The sequence below is a fragment of the Phodopus roborovskii genome, unplaced genomic scaffold (genome assembly GCF_943737965.1).
Source record: "Phodopus roborovskii unplaced genomic scaffold, PHOROB, whole genome shotgun sequence".
NCBI classification, from domain to species: Eukaryota; Metazoa; Chordata; class Mammalia; order Rodentia; family Cricetidae; genus Phodopus; species Phodopus roborovskii.
The window spans coordinates 34,660,455-34,686,082 of NW_026126433.1; the positions used below are offsets into that span (position 1 = coordinate 34,660,455).

The 25,628-nt window shown below is 41.2% G+C and overlaps 1 protein-coding gene across 2 annotated transcripts in view; it reads right to left on the reverse strand.

The window, feature by feature from the left end:
- The window catches only part of Prrx1 (paired related homeobox 1), a 66,096-nt gene extending 41,024 nt beyond the window's left edge, over positions 1–25,072 (reverse strand). For both annotated transcript variants that reach the window (XM_051186121.1, XM_051186122.1), the window contains exon 1: positions 24,716–25,072. In XM_051186121.1, the coding sequence (XP_051042078.1) occupies positions 24,716–24,956 (241 nt within the window). In that variant the 5' untranslated portion in view covers positions 24,957–25,072. The remainder of the gene's footprint in view (positions 1–24,715) is intronic.
- Positions 25,073–25,628: the final 556 nt, after the last annotated feature.

The following is a 25,628-nucleotide window of genomic DNA, read 5'->3' on the forward strand; positions in this document are numbered from 1 at the left end:
GACAAACCATTTGTCCTTTCCTGTTCTGGTCCCTGGCATTGCCTGACTCAAGCTGTCTCCTGATTTCCTCTTTAACCTCTCATTTTATGAAATATACATCCCTTTGAGTAGCTTCACATTTTCATTTCATTTTCTTCCCACAGTCACACTTGCAACACCTTTCTGGCTCATTGTCCAAACTCCCATATTTAATCTCTCTGACCCAAAAAGCTATTTGAATATTAAAGCAAAATTTATAACATAACTAGAACTGTCATACAAACCCTCATATATGAAGATAAATGAGGAAACAGTTTTATCAAGTCTTGTTTTGCTCAGGTTTTCACATGCAGAGCCTACACTGATGCTAGACATGATGTAAGTCTGAAATTCTAGCATTTGGGAGGCTGGGGAGGGAGTTTGAGATCAGCCTGGGCTACATAGTAAGTTCAAGACTAACCTGAGCTACTACAGTGAGACTTTGTTTCAAAAATACAAACAAACAAAAATCCTGTAAGCAAACAAACAGATAACTGTACTATTAATGTTAACTCCTGGTTGTCCTTACAAGATTGACTATATGCAAATGCTTAGACCCAACCAGCTTTCCCTCTATGTACAACACATATTTAAACAGCTCAAGGGGACAAAGTCATGTATTATAATAATATCCTTAATGCACACCTACTCATCTTTCAGTGTTCAGCTTCAGGTTTATATCTATCCTGGTATCTGTTTCTTTATTCATTAAACTGGCAGCCAATTTAAGGCTTATACATCTAATTCCCAGGCAGCAGGGACCAGAGAGCATCTGCAATGGTATTTCTGGCACTTACTTCACTGTGTGAGCCATTGTATGTGGGAGGGAAGCAGTTGAGAACTTCTATACAACAGAATGCTAGTCCAAATGGCTATCAGGATCTACAAATCCATTAGTTCCTGTATTTTGCAAAAAAATATATTCTGTGGAATCTGCTAAGAAAAACTATTTCGTTCAGATTGGTGATGCTAACCTAGTGTTTCTTAGTCAAAATATAACCAAACCTTTGCAAGGTTTCCCTTTTTAATTTGTCCCTCAAACCCACATACATACTGGCACACACAGACACACTACACATACTCACAGAGAGAGTCACACATATCACATACACTACACGCACGCGCGCACACACACACACACACACACACACGCACGCACGCACGCACGCACACACACTTGTTTGTTCTCCAGTCTCAGGGGGCTTCTTTTTTAATTTAGGCCATAATCTAAACTGCCAACCCCCATGCATCTCACAGCTCACCTCATATCGCCACCTGGTGCCCAAAAGCAAGAAAAATACCTACAAGAACGATACATAAAAGTAATTTTATGAGATTATTTCTCATTTAGTCCATGCTGACCTCAGATTTGCTATGTAACCAAGGATGACCTTGAAATCCTGAGCTCCCTCTCTTTATCTGCCTCACACAAGCAGAGGGATTGTAGGCATGGACTGCCCATGTGTAGTTGAAAATTATTTTTCAAGGTGATAAATATCCGGACCTTGAAACCATATGCTGAAAGTGTTTCCCAAAAGCCGTGTTTTCTGATATTGATACATGGTCACGAACAAGATTCAAATATAAATTTGCTTCAGAAGCCAACATTGTTCCCTTCACATCTTTAAATAATAACATGAGCACTCTCCAGTCCTCGAGCTGCCTTCCCCAAAGTACTCCAAATCTCAACGCCTTACTTATCCAGCAAACTGCATCCAAGGTATGTATTAACTAGCCTAAGGCCATCCAGCTTGTGATTAAAAAATATTTATTTTGAAAATATATTTATTATTATTTTGGTGCTCTAAAGTCATTTGTTTTATAAAATAGCAGATTGTTTTATAAAATAGCATCTATTTAAACATTCTCACCAATCTACTTAAGCAGTTCCCAGTTTCAAAAAATAAAATAAAATTTTACTTGTACATAGATTTCTAAATTCTTGGTAAGCTTAAGCATGGATGTAAAATGAATTACAAGGAAAATTAGAAGTCAGAAAGCATCGGAAATATCTGACTTAAAGCAATCTTTAGAAGCAAGCATAAAACATCCAACTGCTTTTTTTCAAATGGATTGGTGAAACAAAAGCATTAAAAAGAGAGAGAGAGAGAGAGAGAGAGAGAGAGAGAGAGAGAGAGAGAAATGGAGGGCAGAGAATCAGTGAGTTTAATTTTCAGCCCAGTGTGGTCCAGTTCCAGAAAAGAATATTAACATTATATAAATCACAGTTTTTCAACCTATGCTCTATCTTGTGTGTTCTAGTGTTTCCCTAAGTTCCTCTTTTTTATTACTTTGTGCATTCAAAGCCCACATGGAGGTCCTGGATTTATTTTGCCTCCAAAGATCCCTATATTGATAAATAATAATAATAATAACAGCAGCAACAATTGTTGGGAAATCTCACAATGAATTCAAAGGTCACACCAGTGAATGGGTTTAGTGCTCACATACTGGACGTCTGTTTACAGGAGGGCAGCAAGTTCTCATTAAACTGCTTATGAGGCTTAACTTTATGTAAAACCAATTTCCAAAGCCCTTCCTTTCTTCTTTCTTTTTGCCTCTTCTCTTACCACAAAGCTTTTTGGATTGAGTAGAAGTATTTGGTCACTTGCCCTTTGACCTCAGAGTCTTCCGAGACTATATATTCATTCTCAGAATAAGCCCTTTTAGTTACCTAAAGTGTCCTCACACTAAATTGCTTCCAGATGTTTACAAATATTTCAAGGAAATATTCCCATAGTTTTTATGGCTGAGTGATAAAGGACTCCACAGTGTCTGTTCCGTTGTAAAATGAGCTCCAAGCAGTTTTTATTAAAAAAAAAAAATCTTTGATTTGACAAGGGCTCACTGCATGACAGGCACTGTACACACCACATTGATACATTATCTCATACAGTGTTCACAAAACATTCTGTGGGTAAGGGTGGTGTTATAGCCTTCCTTTCAGAGGACGGGGAAGGGGGCTCAGAAAGAAGCTCAGAACAAACAAGACAGAGAAAAAGGTGCTGTTCCAGGTTCTCTGTATCTTTCAAAGAACTCTCTACTGCTGGTTTAAGAGAAAGAACACTGGAGAGCATTTCCAAAAGTCCTGATGCATCCTTAAGTATCTAAAGAGACTGTCATAGGGAGTAGAGAAAGTCCTACAGTTTCAACTAGTAACATCAATAGATATGTTCTCCAAATATTAATTCAAATGCTATGAAGGCCTAAGGGCAATGTGGTTTTATTGTTTGAAATCAGCTATTACACGTGAGGTCCTGAAACTTTTCTGTTGAATGTTTATATTATATTGTTTTTCACTCATAATATTCTGACTTATTCTGAAAAAAAAAAAGAAATCAAATAGTCAAAATAAATTTTTACTTTATTAAGCTCTTTTCACAGAAACTCTTTAATGTTTAGACATTGGAAAAAAGCAATTATGAGCAAGAAAACTCCAATGATTTGCTTTTGAGATGAGGTAGGACACTGTCCAGTTGCTATTTCGTTATTCTACTCAAGCAAAGAAGCAAACCATTGTTTCTGAGGAGCTCAGTGAATGCTGGCTCCATTACCCAAAATAAACATCAGTCAGAAACGTTCTATATTTGTACTTGGGAAACATTCTACTTTCTTCACTTTAATTAATTGTATTTATCTGCAATGTTTACACTTCTGATTAGTCATGCCTTGGTGTATTTCCATGTGGCTTTGAATTATCAAAATGTAGGCTGATAATGATAAAGAAATTAAGAAATGTGCACATGAGGGAGAAGTGTCTACCACTGTAGATTAGCCAAAGAATTCATGAGGTGAGAAATCCATATGCAGGCAATTAAGAGGTGGCTCTGTACTGGAATGTCTCTCAAGGAATTCACTGCATAGGCTGCTGCAGCTTGCTGTCTTCTACCCATGTAAGATGTCATCCATCCCTGCCACCTCTTCCTCTGACCTCATTAAATAGCTCCCCTCACCCCACAAGGCTAGAATTCAAGTAAGTGTCAGAAATGGCTATGGATATTTTCTAGCCCACTCTCCAAGGCACTGCAGCACTCTCAGACTCTTGACCTTGCTGAAATTACAGGCTTATCTGAAGGAGAAATCTTTTTCTCCAGGTCTATTTTTCCTTCCTGTCCCTTCTTCTCTTCAACCACCCATGGCTCCTTCTAAAGAAAAGGTAAGTTATAAAGCAGAGCTGCCTGCTTTTGCTTTCTTAGGTTCTTGGTCTCTCAGGCCAAAAGTTTTCCAAGCTGCCATTCTCTACTCACTAAATTATACTTTAAAATACAAAACAAAATACCCAGAACATTAAAAAAAATAGGTTATGGTTTTGTGTGTGTGTGTGTGTGTGTGTGTGTGTGTGTGCTTTTAACTAAAAATATGCCAGTATTTATTAATGGGTTTTTCCAGTCTTTTTAAAACGTTTTTTAATTGTGTGTGTGTGTGTGTGTGTGTGTGTGTGTGTGTGTGTGTGTGTGTGCATGTGAGTGCAGATTCTCATGGAGAGAAGCATCAGCTCTCCTTGAAGCTGGAGTCACAGAGGGTTATAGGCTGCCCCTTGTAGGTGCTGGAACTTAGTCATCTTAACTGCTTAGTCATCTCTCCAGACTTGCTTCACATCAACTTTTAAGTGAGTTTAACACTGGTGAAAAGAGCCAGACTTAAAGCCTAGGAGGTAACGGGTCTACATTTTTAGTTTGACAAAATAGCACAGTATCAACTACTACCAAGGAGATCCATGAGAAAACAGTCATTCCTGGAAGAGATCTTGTGGGACTGAATAGGTATGTCACCAACTAAATTTGCTTGCTTAGTGTTTATATTGCTCTTAACTCATAATCTTTGGACTTGTAAAAAGAAACAATATTGTATGGCACTCAAGCCCCACTCAAATACCAACTCCACAAAAGCCTTCCTTCTGCGTCTCTGGTAGATATCAAAGGGTCCCCCTCTCAGCCTATAAGGGTCTATTACTTAGAAATTTCCATCAGACCTCAAACCATACATAGGCTTCATGATTGAAACAACTCATGTTTTTAATTCTCAGGAGAGGCTAGCAGTGGTACACTTAGGCAGAAATGGAGCTGGAATGGAAATCTAAAGTTTTCTGAGTCCAAACTCTTTCATCTCTGTCTATCAAAATGAATACTTTTCAAACTACCGAGAGTGGGTGAAGATACCTCCATTCCTAACTCATACTCTCTAAGTTTGTCTTGCAGAAAGTCTGTCTTGCAGTTGGTCTTCTGGCCCTAGCCAGCTACTGGTCCAGACTGGAATTGCCCTTTGACAGTGTATCCCAAGCTCAGGCTACAGGCTTGACCCCACCCCCACATCACCCTATGTCCTCTGGTGTCAGGAGATGAACAAGGTTGGTTGGTTCAGCCACAGTAAGTGCAAACTAGCTTGTCCTGACCCAATTTCCCCTTTTATTTTTCATTAATGAAGCCATCTGTAAAGGCTCAGAGTGTGCAGATATGAACCTCAAATAAACAAGACCTGATGAAAAGCTGGTCTTTCAGCCTTAGGCAAAATATAGATTAAATTTCCTGTGCTGAGCAGTGAACATATTTTGAAAGTCATGGAGTATGTTAGAAGATTCAAAATCTGAGACAGAAGGGATAGTGTGACATTTTTCTCTATTGAGATGCTCTAAGAGGCAGAGTGCTAAAGAAATCTGGTGTATAAAATATTCTGTAAAAGCTACACCATTTCTCTGATGACTTCAAATTAATGGCTTCTTACAAATTTGGAATTGACATAGTTTGAATTATATCAAGCTCAGAGAAAGTACTATAGAAAAATTTGAGCAAGACTTCTGTGAGACAGATGTCTGCCCTGGAAGAAGGAGGCTACACAGGCATTCAAAATGGAGACAGCAAGAAGATGGAGGCAGTGTGGAGGCTCTGAGCTGTGTCTAGCTGAAGTCTTGAGATATCATGAGTGGTAGGGATAAGAAGAGCCCAGTAGAGCATGGGTGAGCTCAGGATCAGACATGACAAAGTCAGGCTAAATGCAAGCTACCCAGGGTATTTACTAGATTTGTCCCTTGGGCAAGGGGACACTTCAGATTGTTCTTCAATGTTTCAAGAGTTTCATGTGGTGCCTACCACAATAAATATTTGCTAATGGAATGACCACTGGTAGCCAACTTTTCTGGCTTCAGCCCATCTGATGTATGATTTCAGTTTTGTTGCTGGGAGAAAAATACCTGACTGGTTTATGACCTTTGATTCCACTAATGCATCCCTTAAAGAGGAGGGGCTCTGAGCTTGGAAATAAGTAACTTCTTGGGAAATTTCAGTTACAAAAAATCTTCATGTAGCTGAATTATACTATTTAGCAATGTTACCTGCTAATGTTTTGATATATGCCAAGGAGGTTGCTTTTACAAAATTTAAAGCAAGGTCTAATTATTCAGATAATGAACTCCAGAAAGAAACTGTACCCATTTCACACCCCATTGTATACAGTCACTTTCTCCTATTTCAATTGCTCACAGGGAACCTGGAAGTTGAAGAGACCATCCACATACAAAGGTAGAGGAAAGGTAGGGCTAAGAAAAGGATCCTGCAGGACAGGCTACACAGCCTCACTGATAATGCCCCTCTATTTCTCTTTCATCTACTAAGTTTAGCCAGCCCCCAACCCCGAAGCCTCCTGAGCCACTGCAGTAAGCACACCTGGCTGTCCAGCCTGACTTTTCAAGACATCATTCTCATGGCTGCTTCAAGATGGCATCATCTCTTTCTTTGTCTTTGCAATAACATTTTAACTGATTTTTGCTCTTCCTCTAATGTCTATTCTTGTAGAATGGTCAAGTTGTTCTTTTAAAGATCAAAATCTTCATTATAAAATACCACAGCTTATATCTCTCCAATGGCTTCCCATTTGTCACTATCCTTAGAAAACAGACCAAAGCCCTTTAGCATACACATCCCTGACATCTTGCTGTCATAGACTTCTGACCTTGTCTACTCTATGTTCTCACCACTTACTGTCTTCTGGCCACACCTTCCTTTCATGCCCTGGATGCGCTCATGTTTGGTCTAACTTCAGAGCCTGTCCCTTCCCTCTTCTCTCAGTTACCTCCTTTTTTCAATCAAATCTTTGCTCAAATATATATATATATATATATATATATATATATAATCACCTGTAGTTGTAACTAAATTATTTACCTGAGTGTTTGCTCATTTTCTTGTTTATTGCTTTCCTTCCTGGGAACATGCAAGTTTATGAGAAAAAGACTTTTTTTTTTCCTGTTTTCTCTTGAGGTCCCAACACCTTGGCTAATAAACAGGATGGCTGGTACTCAATTTGTATGTGCCAACATTGTGAAAACATGAGTGAAAGATTGCAGTGGGAGTCTGCAGTTATTACTAAGTCCATTCCAGATCTCATACTTCACTATATCAGCCAGTCTTACAAACCTGGATACCCATGGTTTATTGGGTTTTGTCTAAATGTTGTTCATTCAATATATTATTTGCCACTTAGTTACTCTTCTTTGTATGTTTTGTGTTTTTTTGTTTGTTTGTTTTGTTTTGTTTTTTTCCTTACATGGAACTCTGAAAGAATCAGTAGGAAGAGTGGGCCCTGAAATGCACTGCATGCTTAGGAGACCATACGTTGTGACAGTTCTGTAAAGGGCACTATAGGAGAGCATAGGAGATTTAGAAGATGACTGTTGAATAAGGCAGTCACTACAATTTAAGTTCAGCCTAGCATGGGTCTTACAGCAAAGAGGAGGAAAATTCCCCTTTTTTCCTCACTATAGAGTCACAAAATCACTTCCTTCCAAGATGGCAGCACTCTGGCTGCCCCCAACACTATAGTTCAACTACATCATATATTTACTAACCATTTTAGATTTCCTTGGAAACTAATCACTACTTAGAACATCACATTTGAACAAATGAATTTCCAAATCTATACAGTCAAGTTAGAGGTCACTGAGAGAACCTTCTGAGTAAAATCCAGTCTACAGTTTTAAAAATTTCATTGCTACCTTAAAAGAAAATATACTTAGAAATTTTGAGTGTCTCCCCCCCCCCATAATGTTCTACAGTTCAACATTAGACCTGCCACAAAATAAGAGCTTGGTTCCATACTTCTGTGATAGGTAGGTCCATGGGCATTTTGTTTAACCTCCAATAGACTTGTCAAGATGTTCTGCCATTCCTTTTTCATAGACTTAGAACCCAAAGGGGCTTGATAACATATGCAAAACCATGTGTTTTTCACAGTCAAAGATTCACAGTCAAAGTCAAGTCTCTCTGACTCTCACCTCAGCTTCTTTAGAACTCACCTCTGAGTAAACACCTTCATCTAAGTTACTGAGCCCTGTAATTAATCTCAGATTTCCCATCTAACTGACATAAACATCTTTGTCATAGTTAAGGGAATTTTCCTGGCAAAGGCATCGGTTCTTACAGGCTTCTTCAAATTTTTAAATAGGTAATCCCCAGGGTTCTCACAGTATCCAGCTTGATATTCTGCTGAATAAATACCACAAAGAAAATGGGTCCTGTTCTACTACTTTTCTGGCTACTAGAAGATATAGGAGAGGATACTGGAGGATAAGGGAGTATAATGTACCTAAAGGGTCAAGACCAGTTCTGATCTTTGTCAATAACTAGCTTCAAGGCTCTAGGCAAGGGTCTTAGCCTCCAGTGAGTATCAAGTGTGTATATATATATGTATATGTATATGTATATGTATATATGTATGTATGTATGTATGTATATATGTATATGTATATATATGCATATATGTATATATATGTATGTATGAGTGTGTGTGTATGAGACAACAAAATCTACCATTTAGTCTTGCTATGAAAATGTTTGTTATCAACTTAATTAGTAAAAATCACCCAGCGAACCATCTGCTCCATTCTAAGTACTCAATAAATCTCAGTTTCTTTCCTTTAGCACTCTTATCCCAATGAGAAATCTAAAGGCACTAGTTAATCACTAGTACAATCATTTATGAACTTCAGAGACAAACATCAGAACACACAGTTAAGTCCAGAGTCTTTTTGATTACCCAAAAACCTTCTTTGCTATCTCATTAATATCAATTATGCATCTGTGGATTCACAGGAATAAAATATTATTTCTCAGTTGTGTTGTAGAAGTTAAAATCACATTATTTGTCTATGGAAACATGCATGCTACTCCGCAAACTGCCTTTAAGCCAGAAGCTGTCTTTAACAACTATCCACCCCAAATAGGAAGATTCCTTGAGAAGGTGAGTAAGCCAAAATAACTTCAGGGAAGTCGTAAATAAGATCAGTATCTGCAAGGCCTGAGATGTGGGATGACACCTGGTGGATGACTTCTGATGTACATGACTATGTAACAAGGAGATTTGCAGAGGCATAACCACATAGCTCCCCTGGGTAGGCAGCCAGTGTGCTCACAAATGATTAAATGTAAAATAAACAAGAGTGAGCTGTGAATTATGGAGTTGTAATTCCACCAACGGAGTTCCAGTGATGTCATAGACCACCAGGGCAAAGTTTGTGTCACCAAAGAATCCCAGATGGGCTTAGAGGTCTATAACTCTGTAGTGTAGCCCACTCTAGACCTGGATCCAGGAAGGTCTCTGCTCCTGGTTTTGGCCCACCTCATTTCCACAAGGGTCCACTTTTCTTGTTCCTTTTCTTTGAGCTTACTGAAGTCAAACTCACTCTGCTTTTCTAAGAGTAGTGCCTTCTAGTCAGTCCAACATTCTATCAGTTGACATAGGCCAACAGATAGACCATTTGGAGACCAGCCTACTCTGAAATACACTTCATTAGAAAGCGCGCCTTAGTATTATTAATAAAATATCTATGTGGAACAAGATCCTTGGAGCATACTCAAAAGACTGAAGATCTAGCCCTAATACATGCCAAGTTCAAGTATGTCACTAATGCAAAAAATTCAGTTGCAATTGAGCAAACTACGTTTGGGAAAGTTATGGTGAAATCTTATATATAGCTTGCTCATAAATATACATCCAAAGGGGGATAATTTACCAAACCAAATTAAAGTAACCAGATTTCAAAGTGTTGCAAAATCTGTGCTTTACCAACTAACTGAAAGTAAGGAAATACTTTATTTTTAAAAAAGGAAGAGGAGGAAAAAAGGATGAGTGCCAGCTTCCAAAGGTAGAACAAGACTCGAAACTAAACTGTAAATGCAACTATCTGTGTGACAGGGTGCCACTTTACAAATGTATGCTTCATCGAAGCTAAGTGCTGAGACAACAGTCACCTAAGCTTGTACTCAGGGGTTATATATTTCTCCATGATGCATTTCTTGTCCTTCTAGAACAGTGCTATGTGCCTATAAATGCTGCATGCATGCTTATTATTTCGTGTTGGTTTGTACAGATATTCATTTGTTCAATAGCTGCTTTAAAGAAACCTATACTGTGGCAGGTGCTCTGAGCTAGCTATAAACCTTCTGTCTCTTTTTCCTTGTCTTCCAAACTTCATGTGCCTGGATAAAGACATAAGAGTTTAAGTGATAATGAAACACAAAATATTCAACCTCTGTCACAAGGAAATACCCTATTCTGTGACTTGATACCACTTGCTATGGATCAAAGTTGTCTAAGCTAGGGCTTTCAAACTTCATGCCATATAAAAATTCATCTGTGATATTTAAAATGTGGGCTTTTTGGAGAGTCTCATTCACTGTACATGTGTCACTTGCATAATTTTGATGCCAGTGAACCAGTTTTGTACAGAAAAGAGTGTGTGTTAGAGAAAGAAACCGATGATCTGGGATTTCTCTTGATTTCTTTTTCTGCAAATCAGTAGAAATTAGCAGCATAGCAGTAGCATAAATAAGACATAGATTATAAAAACAAAGGCCAAAAGAAGGGATTTCTAGATAAGAAAGGACTCCATGCCCTTTGAAAGAGAATGGTAACCCAGAATTATCTGTGTACCCTAGCACAGACTACAGGGATCATAAAAGGAAGACTTTTTTTTTTTAAACTTGTGCAAATGCTTCTCGGCTTAAGACTGCCATATATTTTCAGAAGATCCATCTAATCTTTGCCTCAATTCACTGAGATTGTTTGGGACATAATCCGCCTCACTGGCAAAAAGAGCAAATGGCAACTGCTTCCTTGGCCCACACGAGGGAAGGCACCAGCCTTGCAATAAACTGTTCTCAGAGTGCCTCACCCATAGAGGCTGATTTTCTCCACGTGTGCCACAGCTGTGAGCAATATAGAGCCACTGCTTGAAAATGCCAGGGAAATTTGATTGTTAATGGCTTAGCAAAAAAAAAAAAAAATGAAGTCTTAGATATTTCATGATATAGAAATGCAGTCTGTACATATTCTGGGCTTATTAAATTTCAAAGAGGAATGTAAGAAAACAAGTCACATATCAGATGGAGGGTAGAATGTTTCTATTATGCAGCTCATTAGGAAATTGAAGTTGGAGAACAGAAGGGCAAACTTATGTGTAGTCATAGTTAACATGGTATTATGTCTACACAGAAACTTAATGTGTCCCACAGAAATTTCAGTGGAGCTGTGTAAACATAACAACATGAAGCGAGAATGCTTCATGGTGGGTCCCTAGGAACTTACTAAGTCAGGTCTTGGTTTAACAGTGTTGATACTGTGTGTCCTAGGTATGTATTATAATCTATGCAACATTCAGAAGCTCGATAGAAAATAACAGGGGGGTTGCCTCCCAGCCTGTAAAGCCCATGGTGATGGCCGAAGCAGGTGGGGGTTAAGAAGGCTCATACCCCCTGAAGCATTTCAGGGTCTGTATACTGTTCATCATGAAGAGAGGGAGAGGCATGGCCTGAAAGGGAGGATCTTATCCAGAAAGTTCTAAGGCAGACACACGCCTAGCATTCATGGTGGCATTTGTGGCAGAGCCATGTGAGCGTCACAAAAAAAGACATGAGGCATCAGTTTCTAACTGTGGATTAAAAACGGATGTCTACTTAGTCACTCAGTAAATGACATGCTGGTAGAGTGTGACTTTCAGAGTATGGGAATATTCTAATTTCAGTAGTATTGAATGGCCTCCAGCATTGACTGGGAAACCACACTGAATATATAACTGCCCTGGGGAGCAACGAAGCTTGTCAGAGATGTTTGCAGAAGTGCAGAATAGAGAAAGGCAAGCCAGGAAGTGCACTGGAGGACTGATCAGTTTGCGCTCATTACCTCCCTCTGAGAAGTGGACCTGGGTTATCCATATTCACACAGCGCTTTTATAGACAAAGATACTGAGACCCAGACAGTTGTACAAAATCAAGTTATAAGTGGGATCATAACTGAATAGAGAACTCTCTGAATCCACAATAAATACATAGAAATTTCTAATGCTCCTAAAACCCTGGTAAAATATTTCTCACTTTTGTGTATATAGGCTCTAGCTCCAAGGACTGAACCCAAGTTCTCATGCATATTAATAAGCACATGCTCTCCCAGTCACCTATGTTGCTAGTCCCAAAGATTCCTCATATATTGAGAGCTTGGCATAAACCTAATGAATCGTATGTTTCATTTTTTATCTTTTCTTGACAATTTAATTTTGAATTCTGTATTCTATCTCTTTCAGTCCATTAATGCACATATGATCAGCTCTTTATTTTATTTTATTATTTTATGTTTGTTTGTTGAAGCAGGATCTCACTATGTAGCTCTGACTGTCCTGGAACTCACTATATAGACAAGGCTGGCCTTGAACTCACAGAGATCCTCTTGCCTCTGCCTCCTGAGTGCCGAGGTTAAAGGTGTGAGCCACCACTGCCCAGTTTATTTTTCATTTATTTTTAGAAGCACAATTTCTCCATGGCTGACTGCATTCCCATGAAAGAGGCAGGCAGAACAACGGCTTTCTAGTGAACAACGTCATTACTTTTAAAATATTAATACAGCTTGGGGATATAATGTAAAGTAGCTTGCTTAATTCCTCATTCCTAATTAAGAGAGTAATACAAGTAAAATAATTTGGTTGACATCAAAGGTGATGGAGTAGAATTCTAAGAAATTAAAATGGGATCAGGAGAGTGAGTCACTTCACAGTAGCAATGCATTAAGATTATATACACAAGCAGAACTCATATCCAAAAACTGAATACAATTACCCAAATTCTATTTACTTCTCAGAACTAGCTGAAGAAAAGTATCAGAACAGAAAATGTGTGTTTTCTAATGTTTATGAAGTAAATGTATACTTTATATCGCTTTATCTTCCATGTATTGATGTTTTCAATACCTTACTACAAAGCAAGTCATGGGAATAATCAAGAACATAAATGAAATAAGCCATCAGTGTAAGTAAATTAGGTCATTTGAAATAAGGCCACTCCCAGGCCTAAACCAACATAAGCTAAATTTCCTCTCTGCTCAAAGTAGAGTCGAACCTTTAAAACAAACAAACAAACCTCACCTCAAACAGGGCAGAAAACAAATATTTGCACCATGTCAAGAAAGCAGAGTAATGGAGGTAAAGTAAGAGGGGAAGAGGAAGGTAAACATTTAAACAAAGGCCCTGGAAATTATCACACTCAGGAAAATTGCTCCTTCCCAGAGGGTGGTTGAAAACAGATTGTAGGAGTCGAGTGAGCAGAGATATTATTTTCTGTTCCTCTTGTCAGAAGGGATTCAGTCTTTGAAATATGTCTAGCTGAACTGCAGAATTCAGTTCCATGATGAATGAACTAAATTAAATTTTATTTCTTAAATGTGTTAGGGATTCATCCTGTGGTCCTTCCCTGGGTCTTGAGGATTAGAGCTGCTGGCAGGCACATCTGGTTGCAGGCAGCCTACTCTCTGGGTGTCCTTGCTTCCCTCCTTTAGAAGAAGGCAATGTGGGGAGATGCAAACCTTTTATTGGGTAAGTGTGGTTTTCTAATTCTCAAAAATGGAGCTTACTCTGTTTCCTCTAATGAGGAAGAGAAAAAGTAGCTATTAATATATACAAATACATATAATACATAAACTAAAGTTTTTATTCAGCATAGTGTTATACCCCTTGATAATTTTTCCCTGCAATACTTCAAGAAAATGTTTGTATTCATAGGGCAAATATTTTAATGATAATCTGCCTTGGGATGATTTTTAAATAGACTTCATAATAACAATTTCATACCTTTCTCTCTTTCTCTCTCTCTCTCTTTTTTTTTTTTTTTTTTTTTTTTTTGTGTGTGTGTGTGTGTGTGTGTTTTGTTTTTCAAGACAGGGTTTCTCTGAGGCTTTGGAGGCTGTCCTGGAACCAGCTCTTGTAGACCAGGCTGGTCTCAAACACACAGAGATCCGCCTACCTCTGCCTCCCAAGTGCTAGGATTAAAGGCATACAACACCACGGCCCAGCTTTCATATCTTTCTTATAATTAGCACTTTAAACAAAAGCTCATGTCTGGATAAAGTTAATTATCTTTGGTTTTGTTTTGTTTTTAACACTTTTTCCTTTGTCAAAATGTTTCACTGGGTACTGAATCTGCCACTGTGACTATCATTATGCAAGATCCAAGAACCTACAATAAAATAAACCATGTTGGTCTCCACTTTGTGAGCACTCTTTACCAGTGATGTCAAGAATTAATCCTGTGGAAAACCCCTTTCTAAGTGTGGTCTAGGAACATCCTTTAGATATGGGGCAGGGTTTTCCAACTTTGGTAAATGTGTGTTCATGTCTAGGCAAGGTTCCCAAATAAAACAGACAGAAAAGAAAAAGAAAGGACTTATTCTGAAAGACTTGGGGCTAGCGATGCCTCCACTGGAAGTTGACAATGCTGAGAAATGGACTGTGATGGCTTGCATAGCCCTTGGGAGACATTTGTTTGCTGTTTGCATGTTTATTTGTTTAACTTTCCTGATGAGAACAAGTGGGATAAATGTTTATGTTTTTTCTTGTTTAAAGGAAACAGGATATTTGAAAATGGGCTTAAAAACTCCTCTACTGATTAAAGAACAATCAGTCACCAAGGATGCTAATACCATATAATCAGAAGTTGTACAAACAAAACTATAAAGAAAACACTTCAATGTCAAAATATTAACTGTATTTACCTCGGGGTAGAAAAATAATAACAACTTGACGTTTTCATCTGAAATTTTAAGGTAAATAAATATATAGTTTTCTAAAATACGTATGTGCAATTCTTGGTTTTTACTTTATAACAAGACAAACAAACAAACAAAAACCCTACAGGTAGAAAACACACAGTCAGTAGAATGCCTCCGTGTAGATATGTCTTTACAGTATTTGAGAGAATGTGCCCCACCCCACAGTGTCTAGTCTTAACAAAATTCTCAAGGCACATTCACAACCCTAAAATATTTAGAAAATAAGCAAAAAAATGTGTGTGGAAGCATTGAATATTTCTAGAACATGCACTGAAGAAAGACATTTATGCGAAGGGATTGGCAGGGACAGGAACTGAGCAGAGAAGTATCACAAAGTGTCCTGGAAATAGAACTTTGGGAGGTAACACATGTGCTACAAATTCTTCTATGTAAAAAGCCAAGAGACAGAAGTGAGGCTAGCACACAGGAATTCACTTGCCTACCTAGCATCCCAGGGCAGAGCAGCAAGACTGCTTCTGTCGGAATTTAGGCTTATAAACAGGACAAATTGCTGGAGCAGGACAGTAATAAAGACTGTAGAGAATGGGTTTAAGAGGAAAACAATCAGGATAAGTCATGCATACTTGATGTTGAGAAGGTTGAAAAACTAGGACTTTTAAACAATGTATTTGTGGGAGAAACCATCACCAGAGCTCTCTGAATGGACTTTAAGGATTTAGTTCACACTGGTTTCATTACCTGGACTTAGGGAATGACAATAATGCATTGTGGGAAAACTGTAGGAAATGAGGAGGAGGAGGTGCAGGTAGACATGCTAGGCATTTTAAAGGAGAGGGGTTTAGGTAGATTTTAAAGGTAAACTCAAAGGAAATTAGAGATGGAGTGGGCAAAGTCATGATGGAAAGAGCATAAGGGATAGATGTGACAACCTTCACCTAGGAAAACAGGAAAATCTACCTGAGAATCAAAGGAAGGGAGTCCCACACTTTGTTATTTCTGAGGCCAAAGCACTTTTGTGACATTGGAAGAACAACATCAAGCAAGTGACTGCATACATAGAGTCATAGAGCTACAAAAAGGGAACAATAATCTACAAATGGCTGTCCCCACAATGGGCCTAGACAAAAGGCAGGAAGTGGGAAGGAGAAACTAGCATGCTGAGTACTTTCACTCCATAAGAAAGGCCTTTGTTTGAGAGTGCTTACTAAACATGAGAGCACAGACAACCCTTGACAGCTATCTACTATGTGCTAGGAGCTAAGGTAGCATTTGTGGAAGAAACACTGATAGGAAATGGAAAGGGATGTGCATAATTATTTAGTGCCACTTCCTGGTCTGTGTCCATTGTGATGCATGAAAATGACAAGGGAGGAGGGGGGACTTAGAACCAGCACATTTTCCATGAGAGCCTTCAGTTCTGTGAACTAATCAATGGCCCCAAAAAGAAACAGGATACTGCAATCACCAACAGGTTCCTGACTGAGGAGAGGCCAGGTATGGTAGTACATGCCTATGATTCTAATCTCCAGGAATCAGCAGCAAGAGTATCATTCTAAGTTCAAAGCTAGCCTAGTCGTGTAAATAGTTCCAGATACCCAGGGCAAATGATGAGACCCTGTCTCCAGAAACTCCAAATTAAAAATGAAATAATAAACTGAATTAGCAGAAAGGAAAAATACAGGTAGCTATCTGGCATAGGTATATATACTTGAGCTTAATACCACTCTCTTTCAGAAGATTCCAGAACCTACCATTTAGGGAATGTTTTAAGTTCCAGCACCAAAATTCTTGAGGCAGAGGAAAAAGGAAGAGGAACAGGATGCTAGAACTTGACATTCTCACCACCCGCCAGGCCCAAGTCAATCCTATAAAGCTCTTGGCAGACTGGCACTGGGTTTGTACAGAAAGGTTGCAAGGAAACATGAAGAAGAGTGGTTCTTTGCATGTGTCTACTGATGCCCAGGCCCTCCACTTTGCCCATAGTCAAGCAGATTGACCTTAGCACATAATGGCGCAGGGTTTTGATTGAGTTGGGCCCTTTGGCCTTGAAGTTGTATTTCTGAGTCTCCTTTGAAAAGATTTGGCCTCCTTGTGTGTACTCAGAATATAATTGAGAGAGCACCCATCTGTTTTTATTCTTATTTATAACTGCACCTCCCTCCTTCCAGCACTGTGAGGTCCTTTAAAATATAATAACACGAGTAATGAGGAGAAAATAGCTGAATGGGATGAATGTTTTCACTCTCTAACAGAGGATTGTGGGAAAGTAATCTCCTGCTTGTACTCCTACTGAACATCTCAGATCAGATTATCTGGAAAAGTTTGTATTCAATGCCATCTATGCTAAGACAACAGTATTCACCATTGTGATGTCCCAAGAGTTGCCTCCTCTCACTCCAGCCATCTTTAGAGAAAGAAGAGAATTAAAACTGCAAATTTTACTGGGCGTGTGTGTGTGTGTGTGTGTGTGTGTGTGTGTGTGTGTGTGTGTGTGTGTGTTAAGAATTAATCCCTACATCCTTGAAGCTTGACCATAAAGGGTCAAATTTAGGGACTGGTTTCCAGTGTTCAGATTTCAATGTCACACAAGTTTTGGGGCAGTTTTATCTTCCTTTGATGAAAAAGGATTACCTCCACTCAAGAGGGGCAGATAGATTTCCTGCTCTATGTGAAGACTCTGGGTGCTCTAGGGTTTCTATTGCAGTCTGAAACATCTTGCTTATACCAGACAAGGCTCCACCTTTTCCTTTAAAACCTCTAGCACATTTGGATGCCTGTGTGTATGCACACACACACACACACACACATACTTGCGCTCACATCTGCAGGGTCAACCCCCACCCCCTCCATAGAATTTAAGTACCAGTTGTAGAAGCTATAAAGGAAAGGCCAGTCTTCTGGCCCCACCTCCTTCTGCTTCTTCCTTCTTACTCTGGAATCTTGATCAGAGTCATTTCAAAGGCGCTGAGGAAAGTATATCCCTTACCCAGCAGCTATCTCCATGCTTCTGTCAAAACACATCTGTGTGGAATATATTCACAGAGTCCCTGAAGTATCTTCATGCTATGAAGATTTCCTGTGCATTTCCATTCATGTAGAATACTACTCTTAACTAGTGTCTTCTGGCCTAGAGCTGGGGGTTTTTTAAGGCAGAATAACCTCAGCCATGAAGAACTGTACCACTACCACCACCCCCCATTGGAAAGAAAAGGCAAGGAGCAGCCAGTCTGGCTAGGCTGGTGGACCTACACTTTTGAACTAGTTAGAAGGGGTAGAGGTAGAGTAGACAGGTTTGCATCTTTGTTTGGGCAAAGACAAAAGCAGTTAAAACCAAAGACACTGAAGGCTGTGCTTTAAAATTAAAAATCTTTGTTCAATTAATTTCTTTTTACACACACACACACACACACACACACACACACACACACACACACCAGAATACTAGAACTTCTCACATACATTCCAAATGTATACCTTATTTGAAGATGAGCCTAATGGAATAATGGAACCAATAGTCAAAAAAAAAAAAAAAAAAAAAAAAAAAAAAGGACTCTAGACTTCTCAGAAATCAAGACTCCCTCCCTACTCTACTGTGTAGCAAAGGGTTTTAGACACTCAGGACCCAAGAATGTCTGCAGTCACAACTCAGCCCCTTGCCCCTGTATTTGAACAACCCAGAGATGATAGAATTCTAAGGTTTTGACTGACCTCAGACTCTTAAAAGGTCGCTGTGAATTTTATTTGTTGACATGATTTTTGTTTCTTTCACCAAATGTCCTTAAGCAGTTACCAACAGAGGCCATGTCACTCCTCTAACTACCAAGGCTGTCACCCTCTTCAATCAACTTCTTACACTTTTTTTTAATTAAGTGATTTTTGTGCTAATGAAATACTGGAATTTTAAAAATCTTAGTGCAAAATTGATATGTCATAGGGTTCTGCATGGACACATCTTTGAGACTTCTATCTACTGATGCCAAATGTCCTTAAGCAGTTACCAACAGAGGCTACAAATATTCAGTCTCCAGTAAACTGACAGACATCTTTCTGTGAAAATAAAGGGGTGAACTTATTGAGAAACAGCTGTGGCTGTCCTGATGCCCTTTCCCTGATACCTTCATCTATACTGGTGTAACCAGAAGCCACATTTAGAAAAAGGGAAGGCATGGTGCTTTGCAGATATTTTCACCATCATTTGAGAATATTGATTTTTTCACTTGAGTGTTGTTAGCCTGTACACCAAGGTCTTTGATTTTTCCAAGAATCCAAATTCTTGTAGATCAATAACATTATCAAAGACATTTCTTGATAAAGAGGGAGTTACAGTACAAGAAACTCATGGGAGGTGGTACCTTAGAGTATCATAACAAATTAGGGAAATGGACATGGAATGGTCAGTTATACAGTAATGCTCTGGGGACAGGTAGTTCCCTAATGTTGGGGACACAAAATGGCCATAGAGAGTTGGGCACTTGACAAGAATAAAAATAAGTTTTAATAAATATTTCTAGCTCTTAAGGTCCACATGATTAAATTTACCAAGACTTGAATAGAGTATGTGGAAACACTTATTTTCCTTTTACTTTGGTGGGAGAATATACTGTCTGATTAAAAATTTCTTCTTGCAAAATCTATCTCCTTTTCTATAAATACCCCTTCTAGTTTCAAAGTGGTTCCTCATGTGACTCTTCTATAGGGTTAATAAAATGAACATTCCACAGCAACAAAGAGGATGGAGGCTCCCCGGGGTTGCAGTGCAAAATCCGCAGGCAGGCAGAAGTTTGCAATAACTGGGTAGCAGCATCTCTAGTGTTTTCCCCCACTGAGGTGGCACTGGGGTCTGCTTTGACAGAGGAGGCTCCCTCACCTCTACAGGGAGCCCAGGAACACAGCATAGGAAGAGAATTGTAAATTCTTTAAAATAAAACATCCACTTGGTCTAGGAACACCCAGAGCTGAAAATCTACAGCTGTCATTGAGTGCACCGGGCTCCATGTGCGGCCTGGAGCAGAGGGCAAAACTATCCAAAACTCGGTCCTAGCTAGAAGCAATATAAAAACTGTGTCCTGGAATCCGTACTATAAGAAGTGCCCATTGCTTTGGAATAGACTGTTTTACGAGGGGCGCGGGGTGGGGGGCATTTGTTGGTTTGGGGATTATTTATTCGCTCCTGCTGTAAAACCTAAAATGATTGTCCTGGGAAGATAACAGAAAAACTGACTATTTACTGACACTGGTGTGATCCACTGCTGCGCAGTGCTCTGCCTTAAGGGCCTCTTAAGAAAGGTCACCGGTGAGGAGCAAAGGCTAAGACTAGGATGCTACAGGGTATTGGGAAGGGTTTCAATGAGATCGGGACAGTGATGCCTAGAGTTGTTTTTGTGGATCTGGATCCTCAAAGAGTCTCTGCTCAGCTAGGGTACCAGGCTCCTAAGGACCTAACAACCTCAAACGCCAAGTTGTCCCGGGTCTCCAAACTTGAAAGTTACTGGATTGTCTTTTTCTCTGACAATTTTAAATGCCCCTGTGCATAAAATTTCACCGCCAGCCTTTGCATTAGGTTTAGTGCTTTGGAGACGCTCCTGCTCCTGAATTTCATTCTCTGCTCCCATGAAAGCAGAATTTTCCAGGCCACCCTTTAAAAGATGTTTTATTATCTCCATCTTGAATTAAGATCACTGAGACCTGAGTTCAAATTCAGAGTACCAGCGTGGGGCATAAATCCCAGGGAGGAGCCACGAAAGATACTTCTGGCGCCATAACTATTGCGAAATGAGACTGTGAAAAAAAGAGAGGAAATTGATATTATTTTGAAGAGGATTCCAACTGGGGAGCGCCCTCGAGAATGTCCCCGCTCTCCTGGGCGTTCCTCTGGCTTGGAGGAATTGGGGAGCTGGGCCAGCGTGAGTGAGGTTGGTGGGTCAGGAGGGTGATCGCTTGCCTGCTACACCTCTCTCTTTGTGACAAATCGATTTCCCGCGCCGCTGTTCCCCATTTGCAATCACCCGCCCGGGATCCAGCTGTGTCGGGGCGCACACTTAGCGCTGGCTGGTGAATGTGTGCGTGTGATTGCGTGTGTGTGTGCGCGTGTGTGTGTGTGTGTGTGTGCGCGCGCGCGTGTCTAATTGACTTTCCGTCTACCTTTTTATGACTACATGTGTTTCCAACAAAAGGTCTTATTAGGACAATCTGGTTTCACTAATTTAGAGGTTGGGAATGTGGAAGGCAGGCGTGTTTTTCTTTCTTTTTTTTTTTTTTAAGAGTTTGCAGAAGTTGAAATTAAGAAGTTGACAGAGGGATGAACTCTCCTCCCAAGAGTAAGTCTGCCTGTTTTTACGATTCCTTCCTCTCCCTCCCTACTTATCCCTGTGCTCTGCCTTCACTGGGGGCATCCATACACCAAACGTTCCTCCACTACATTAGCCATAGAGTAGATTGTCAACACTGCTAAAGAAACCAAAAAGATTGAGAAAAATACACTGGGCTTGGAGAATCAATAATAAAAACAGTCCTTCCACAAAAGGGAAAATGGAGCATCAGCCCAGGCTGAGGGGAGTGGGAGGACAGGATTATTGACTTAGTGTAGGAGAGGCCAATGAGGACTCTGTTTTACAATAATTGATCAGGTTGAGATGCAAATTTTTGAACAGTTAGTAATCTAATGTTGAGTGCATCTGCAGAACCTGCGTGCTAATTTCTCCAGATAGGTAATTAGAGAGGCCAGCTTTCCATATACCTGGCAAGCTGAAGCATCTGCTTGTTGTTGCTTTAAGTAGTATTTTCCTTTCCCACTAAGAGCACCTGACACCCTGTGAACTTCTCCATCCCTTATGACCCCTAATGTAACCCCCTAAAGTCCTTATAACCAGATCTCTGCAGTAGCTCTCATTTATTCCAGACTCCCCCCTTTTCTGCCTATAAGCTAAGCTTTACTGCCTCCTATAAGCTGAAGAACCAGCACCACCCCACAGATCGTGGTTTCCAAGCAGATCACAACTTCCTCTGCATTCTATCCAATGCCCAAGAATAAGGATAGGGGTTCCACAGAGCTGCTGGTCTTACTAGACTAGAGTGTCTTGTTATCACCCCTCCCTCTCACCACCACCCCATGGAGAAGAGGAAGGTTGAGAAAACTTTGCTTCCAAAAGCAACAATTTCTTAGTACAGCCCTGTCTGTGGATCATATCCCAGCGAAGGCAAAGTCAGCCCGGCCTATGTGCCTATATGTTTATGGTCTCCTGAATTCTTTCTTAGTCCTAAGTGCTGGTCACTTATACCACTAACCTTATCCTGCATTTCATTGACTAGTAACTGTCCTGTTTGGTGCATCTTTTCCTCAGGTTAGCCTTAAGGGGCTAGATTTCCTCTCTGGGTCGTCTCTCCACCCACTTTCTATTCACTACAAGTATGAGATGAGGCTGAGTTCGATGCAGGCAGATTTATGGGGCGCTGTCCCTTTCTCTGAGGACAAAATCCCCCCAGCTCAAGTAGAACCCTTAAGTTTGTCCAGGGGATTCATATGTATAATGTGACCTTGGTGCTTCTCCTCTCATGCAAACTATTGCTCAGTTTCAACCACCTGCAGTATAGCCCCTCCAAATCAGCTCTGCAATGGCTTCCTTAGCCTGGCTGTTCTAGATACCCACTGTAAGACCACAGCAATCCTCAAGATCCTTTCTTCCATGGTTTCCTCAAAGAAGAAAACAAAACAAGCAAAAGCAGTACTTTCTGCCCTCTTCCAGCCCGGCAGTTTCTGATGCTGACTGACACTCTGAGGCTCTTGCTTGCTGGTACCAGCCTTGGTCCTGCTTTTCCTATGCTCCAGCCTTCTCTTGGAGCAAAGCAATACTATCACCTCTCTCCTGCCCACGTTGACCTTCTTTAAAGCGTGTTTTCTGTTGGGGGAGTGTGTATGGGTGGTGGTGTTGAGGTTCTAACATTCAGTTCTTCCAACAGTGATAACTGTTGGGATCAATAATAAGTCTTACAGAGCAGCTGCAGCTGGAGTTCCAGGTACGACCTTCCTGACTTTGTTTTATATTTTCCCTAGTGAAAGGTTTTAGATAACCGTAGAATTTCATAGTCCTTTTTGTTAGAGCTTCAGATACTCCATCTGTGAGTTGCTGGTGTGTATACCAAGATCAGCTCCCCCAAAACACGACACAGAGCGACTATCTTTCCAAACCTAGTGCATACCCAGGGTTTGGGGACACTGGTTCTTCCTGGGTGTGGTTTGGACTAATTTCTGTAATTAGGGTGGCTACTTCAAACCTCTTTATCCAGCTCTTGTGGCAGTCAGTGGGCCCAATGCCGAGTTGATTGTCCCCCAGGTTACTGCCATCTGAACTAGTTTGATCCTAGCAGACTACAGATTTTAAGGCCACAAAGCTAGGTACCAGTGCCTTGACCAGATACGTTTCTCCAGTGGCCTGCTTCAGTGAGCTTGGTCCCCCACTACTGTGCCCAGGTACCATTCCAGCTGTTTCTGATGCTAGTTTGCTTTGAATGTCTTTTTTCAAATTATTATTTGTAAGTCTAAGATGGGCAGTGTCTTGAGAGAATCATAGAATGTCTGAGGGCCTCCGAACTACAAAGAGCGACCAGCATATAAAGATAAGGAAAGAGGGCATTTTAGAACTTACTGCCTGGTCCAAACTCCTGCAACCTCCAGGAGTGAAGAGAGTACCTGTGTGCATCTGACTTGAGGCCACCTAGAATGGTGACAAGTGTGTTACATACTCATGGACCATGACACATGCTTGCAGTCAGTCTTTTTCTAAGGGCGACATTAATAACTCTGAGAGGAACATTTCATGGGGAGGAGGTCCGCAGTGAGTGAGGGTGGGGAAGGCAGCTAGTACATAGGCTTTTCAGGAGGTCTAGGAGCCTACAAGCCGTGCTGCAAGAGCACTTGGGCCCGCGATCCCAGGTGCACTTACAGTGCTAGATCAAGCTGGGCAGAGTTTTGGATTTCGCTACTAAAGAACCCTCTCGCTTTATCAAGGGTTGGCTTTTAGCTCCTCTCAAAACTGATTCTCAGGTAGAGGTGACAGCAGGGGTCAGAGAGCAAGCCTAGGGAACTAGGGCTGGGCATTCCCGCGCTGCCCCTGGCTTTTTCCAGACCTGGGTCACACACTTTGGCATGTGCAACCTGAGTGACTTCTGCCAGATTCCCTTGAGCACAGTGCTTTCTCCTCAACACCCGCGGAAGAAGCACTCCTGGGCCCACCCAACATATTTGTCCACCGTTTTCTCTAACGAAGGTGTCTGTGCAGTCTGCGCTCTGGCTGGCCGCACCTACCCCTATGCGGACGCTCTGCCTGCGGGATTTCTGGCTGCCGCTCTCGCCAGAAACCGAGACGCAGCTGTGGCTGCTGGGGACAGTCCTGGCCGAAGATCCCTGTCTGGGATCGCCTCGCCTCCCAGCGTCCCCGGGCCTCCCGGTCTGTCTCCAGCGTCTGCTAGGCTTACATCCTTAGAGGATTCCTCTTTTTCTCACCCATCTTTCTCGGTCCCGCGACCAGCACTTTCCCCAGAACTCGTAACTTCCTCGTCCTCACCTCTTCCAGAAACCTAAACCTAGGACACGCTCGCAGCCACCATTCCCGGGCCTCCACCCGCTGTCCCCTTCCCGGAGCACGCGCCCCTCACTCACTGTCCTGCTGGGGGGTGTCGCTGCCACTGGTCAGTCCTGGTGACTCCAGCAGGCTCCTGCCCGCCTCGCCCACACTTTCGTCCGCCTGAGCCGCCACCATGTCCCCGGCCTCCTCCAGGTCTAGCAGGTGACTGACGGAGAAGTTCTTTTTCGCCTGCAGGGTGTCGAGGTTGCCCGGGCTGTCCAAGCGGCCGCCCAGCGCCGGTTGCCGCTCCAGAACGTGCCCGTAGCTGGAGGTCATGGTCTCCCCTCCAATCCCACCCACCCCCCTCTTCCCGCTCGAATCAACACCAAACGCTGTGGGCGCGAGGGGGGAGAGGAGCCGAGTGGGGAAGAAAGAGGGGGGAGTAGAGGGAGGGAGTGAAAGAGGGAGAGAGAGAGAGAGAGAGAGAGAGAGAGAGAGAGAGAGAGAGAGAGAGAGAGAGAGAGAGAGAGGACCCTCTTCTGAAGAGCAGAACTTTTCGGCACCAGTATCTTTGCTGCAGACTCGGTTGCTTTCCTGAAGCCAAATCCGGCTCGGTCCAAAGAGACAATCCACACCAAAAAGTTTTCTTTTCTTTCTTCCTTTCTCTCTCTTTCTTTCTTTTTTAAAAGTTACCCTATACTTAAAGCAGGAAGAAAAAATATTTCTTCGAACTCTCAAGAAGCGTCCACACGCAGACACTAAAAATAATAATAAGGGGGAGAGAGAAAAGGGGAGGCCAGCAGGGCGGGGGAGTTAGGCAAACAGAAGAGAAAAGAAGGGGTGGAGAGAAGAATCAAAGTGGGTTAAAAAAAAAAAGAGAGAGAGAAGAAGAAGAAGGAGAAGGAGAAAAGGTTAAAGAAGTTATTCCCCCGCAAGAGTTCAAGCACCAACAGAAGGAGGCTTGTTCCAGCTTTAAAATGTCTTCAAGAAAGCCGTTCCCCTCTCTGC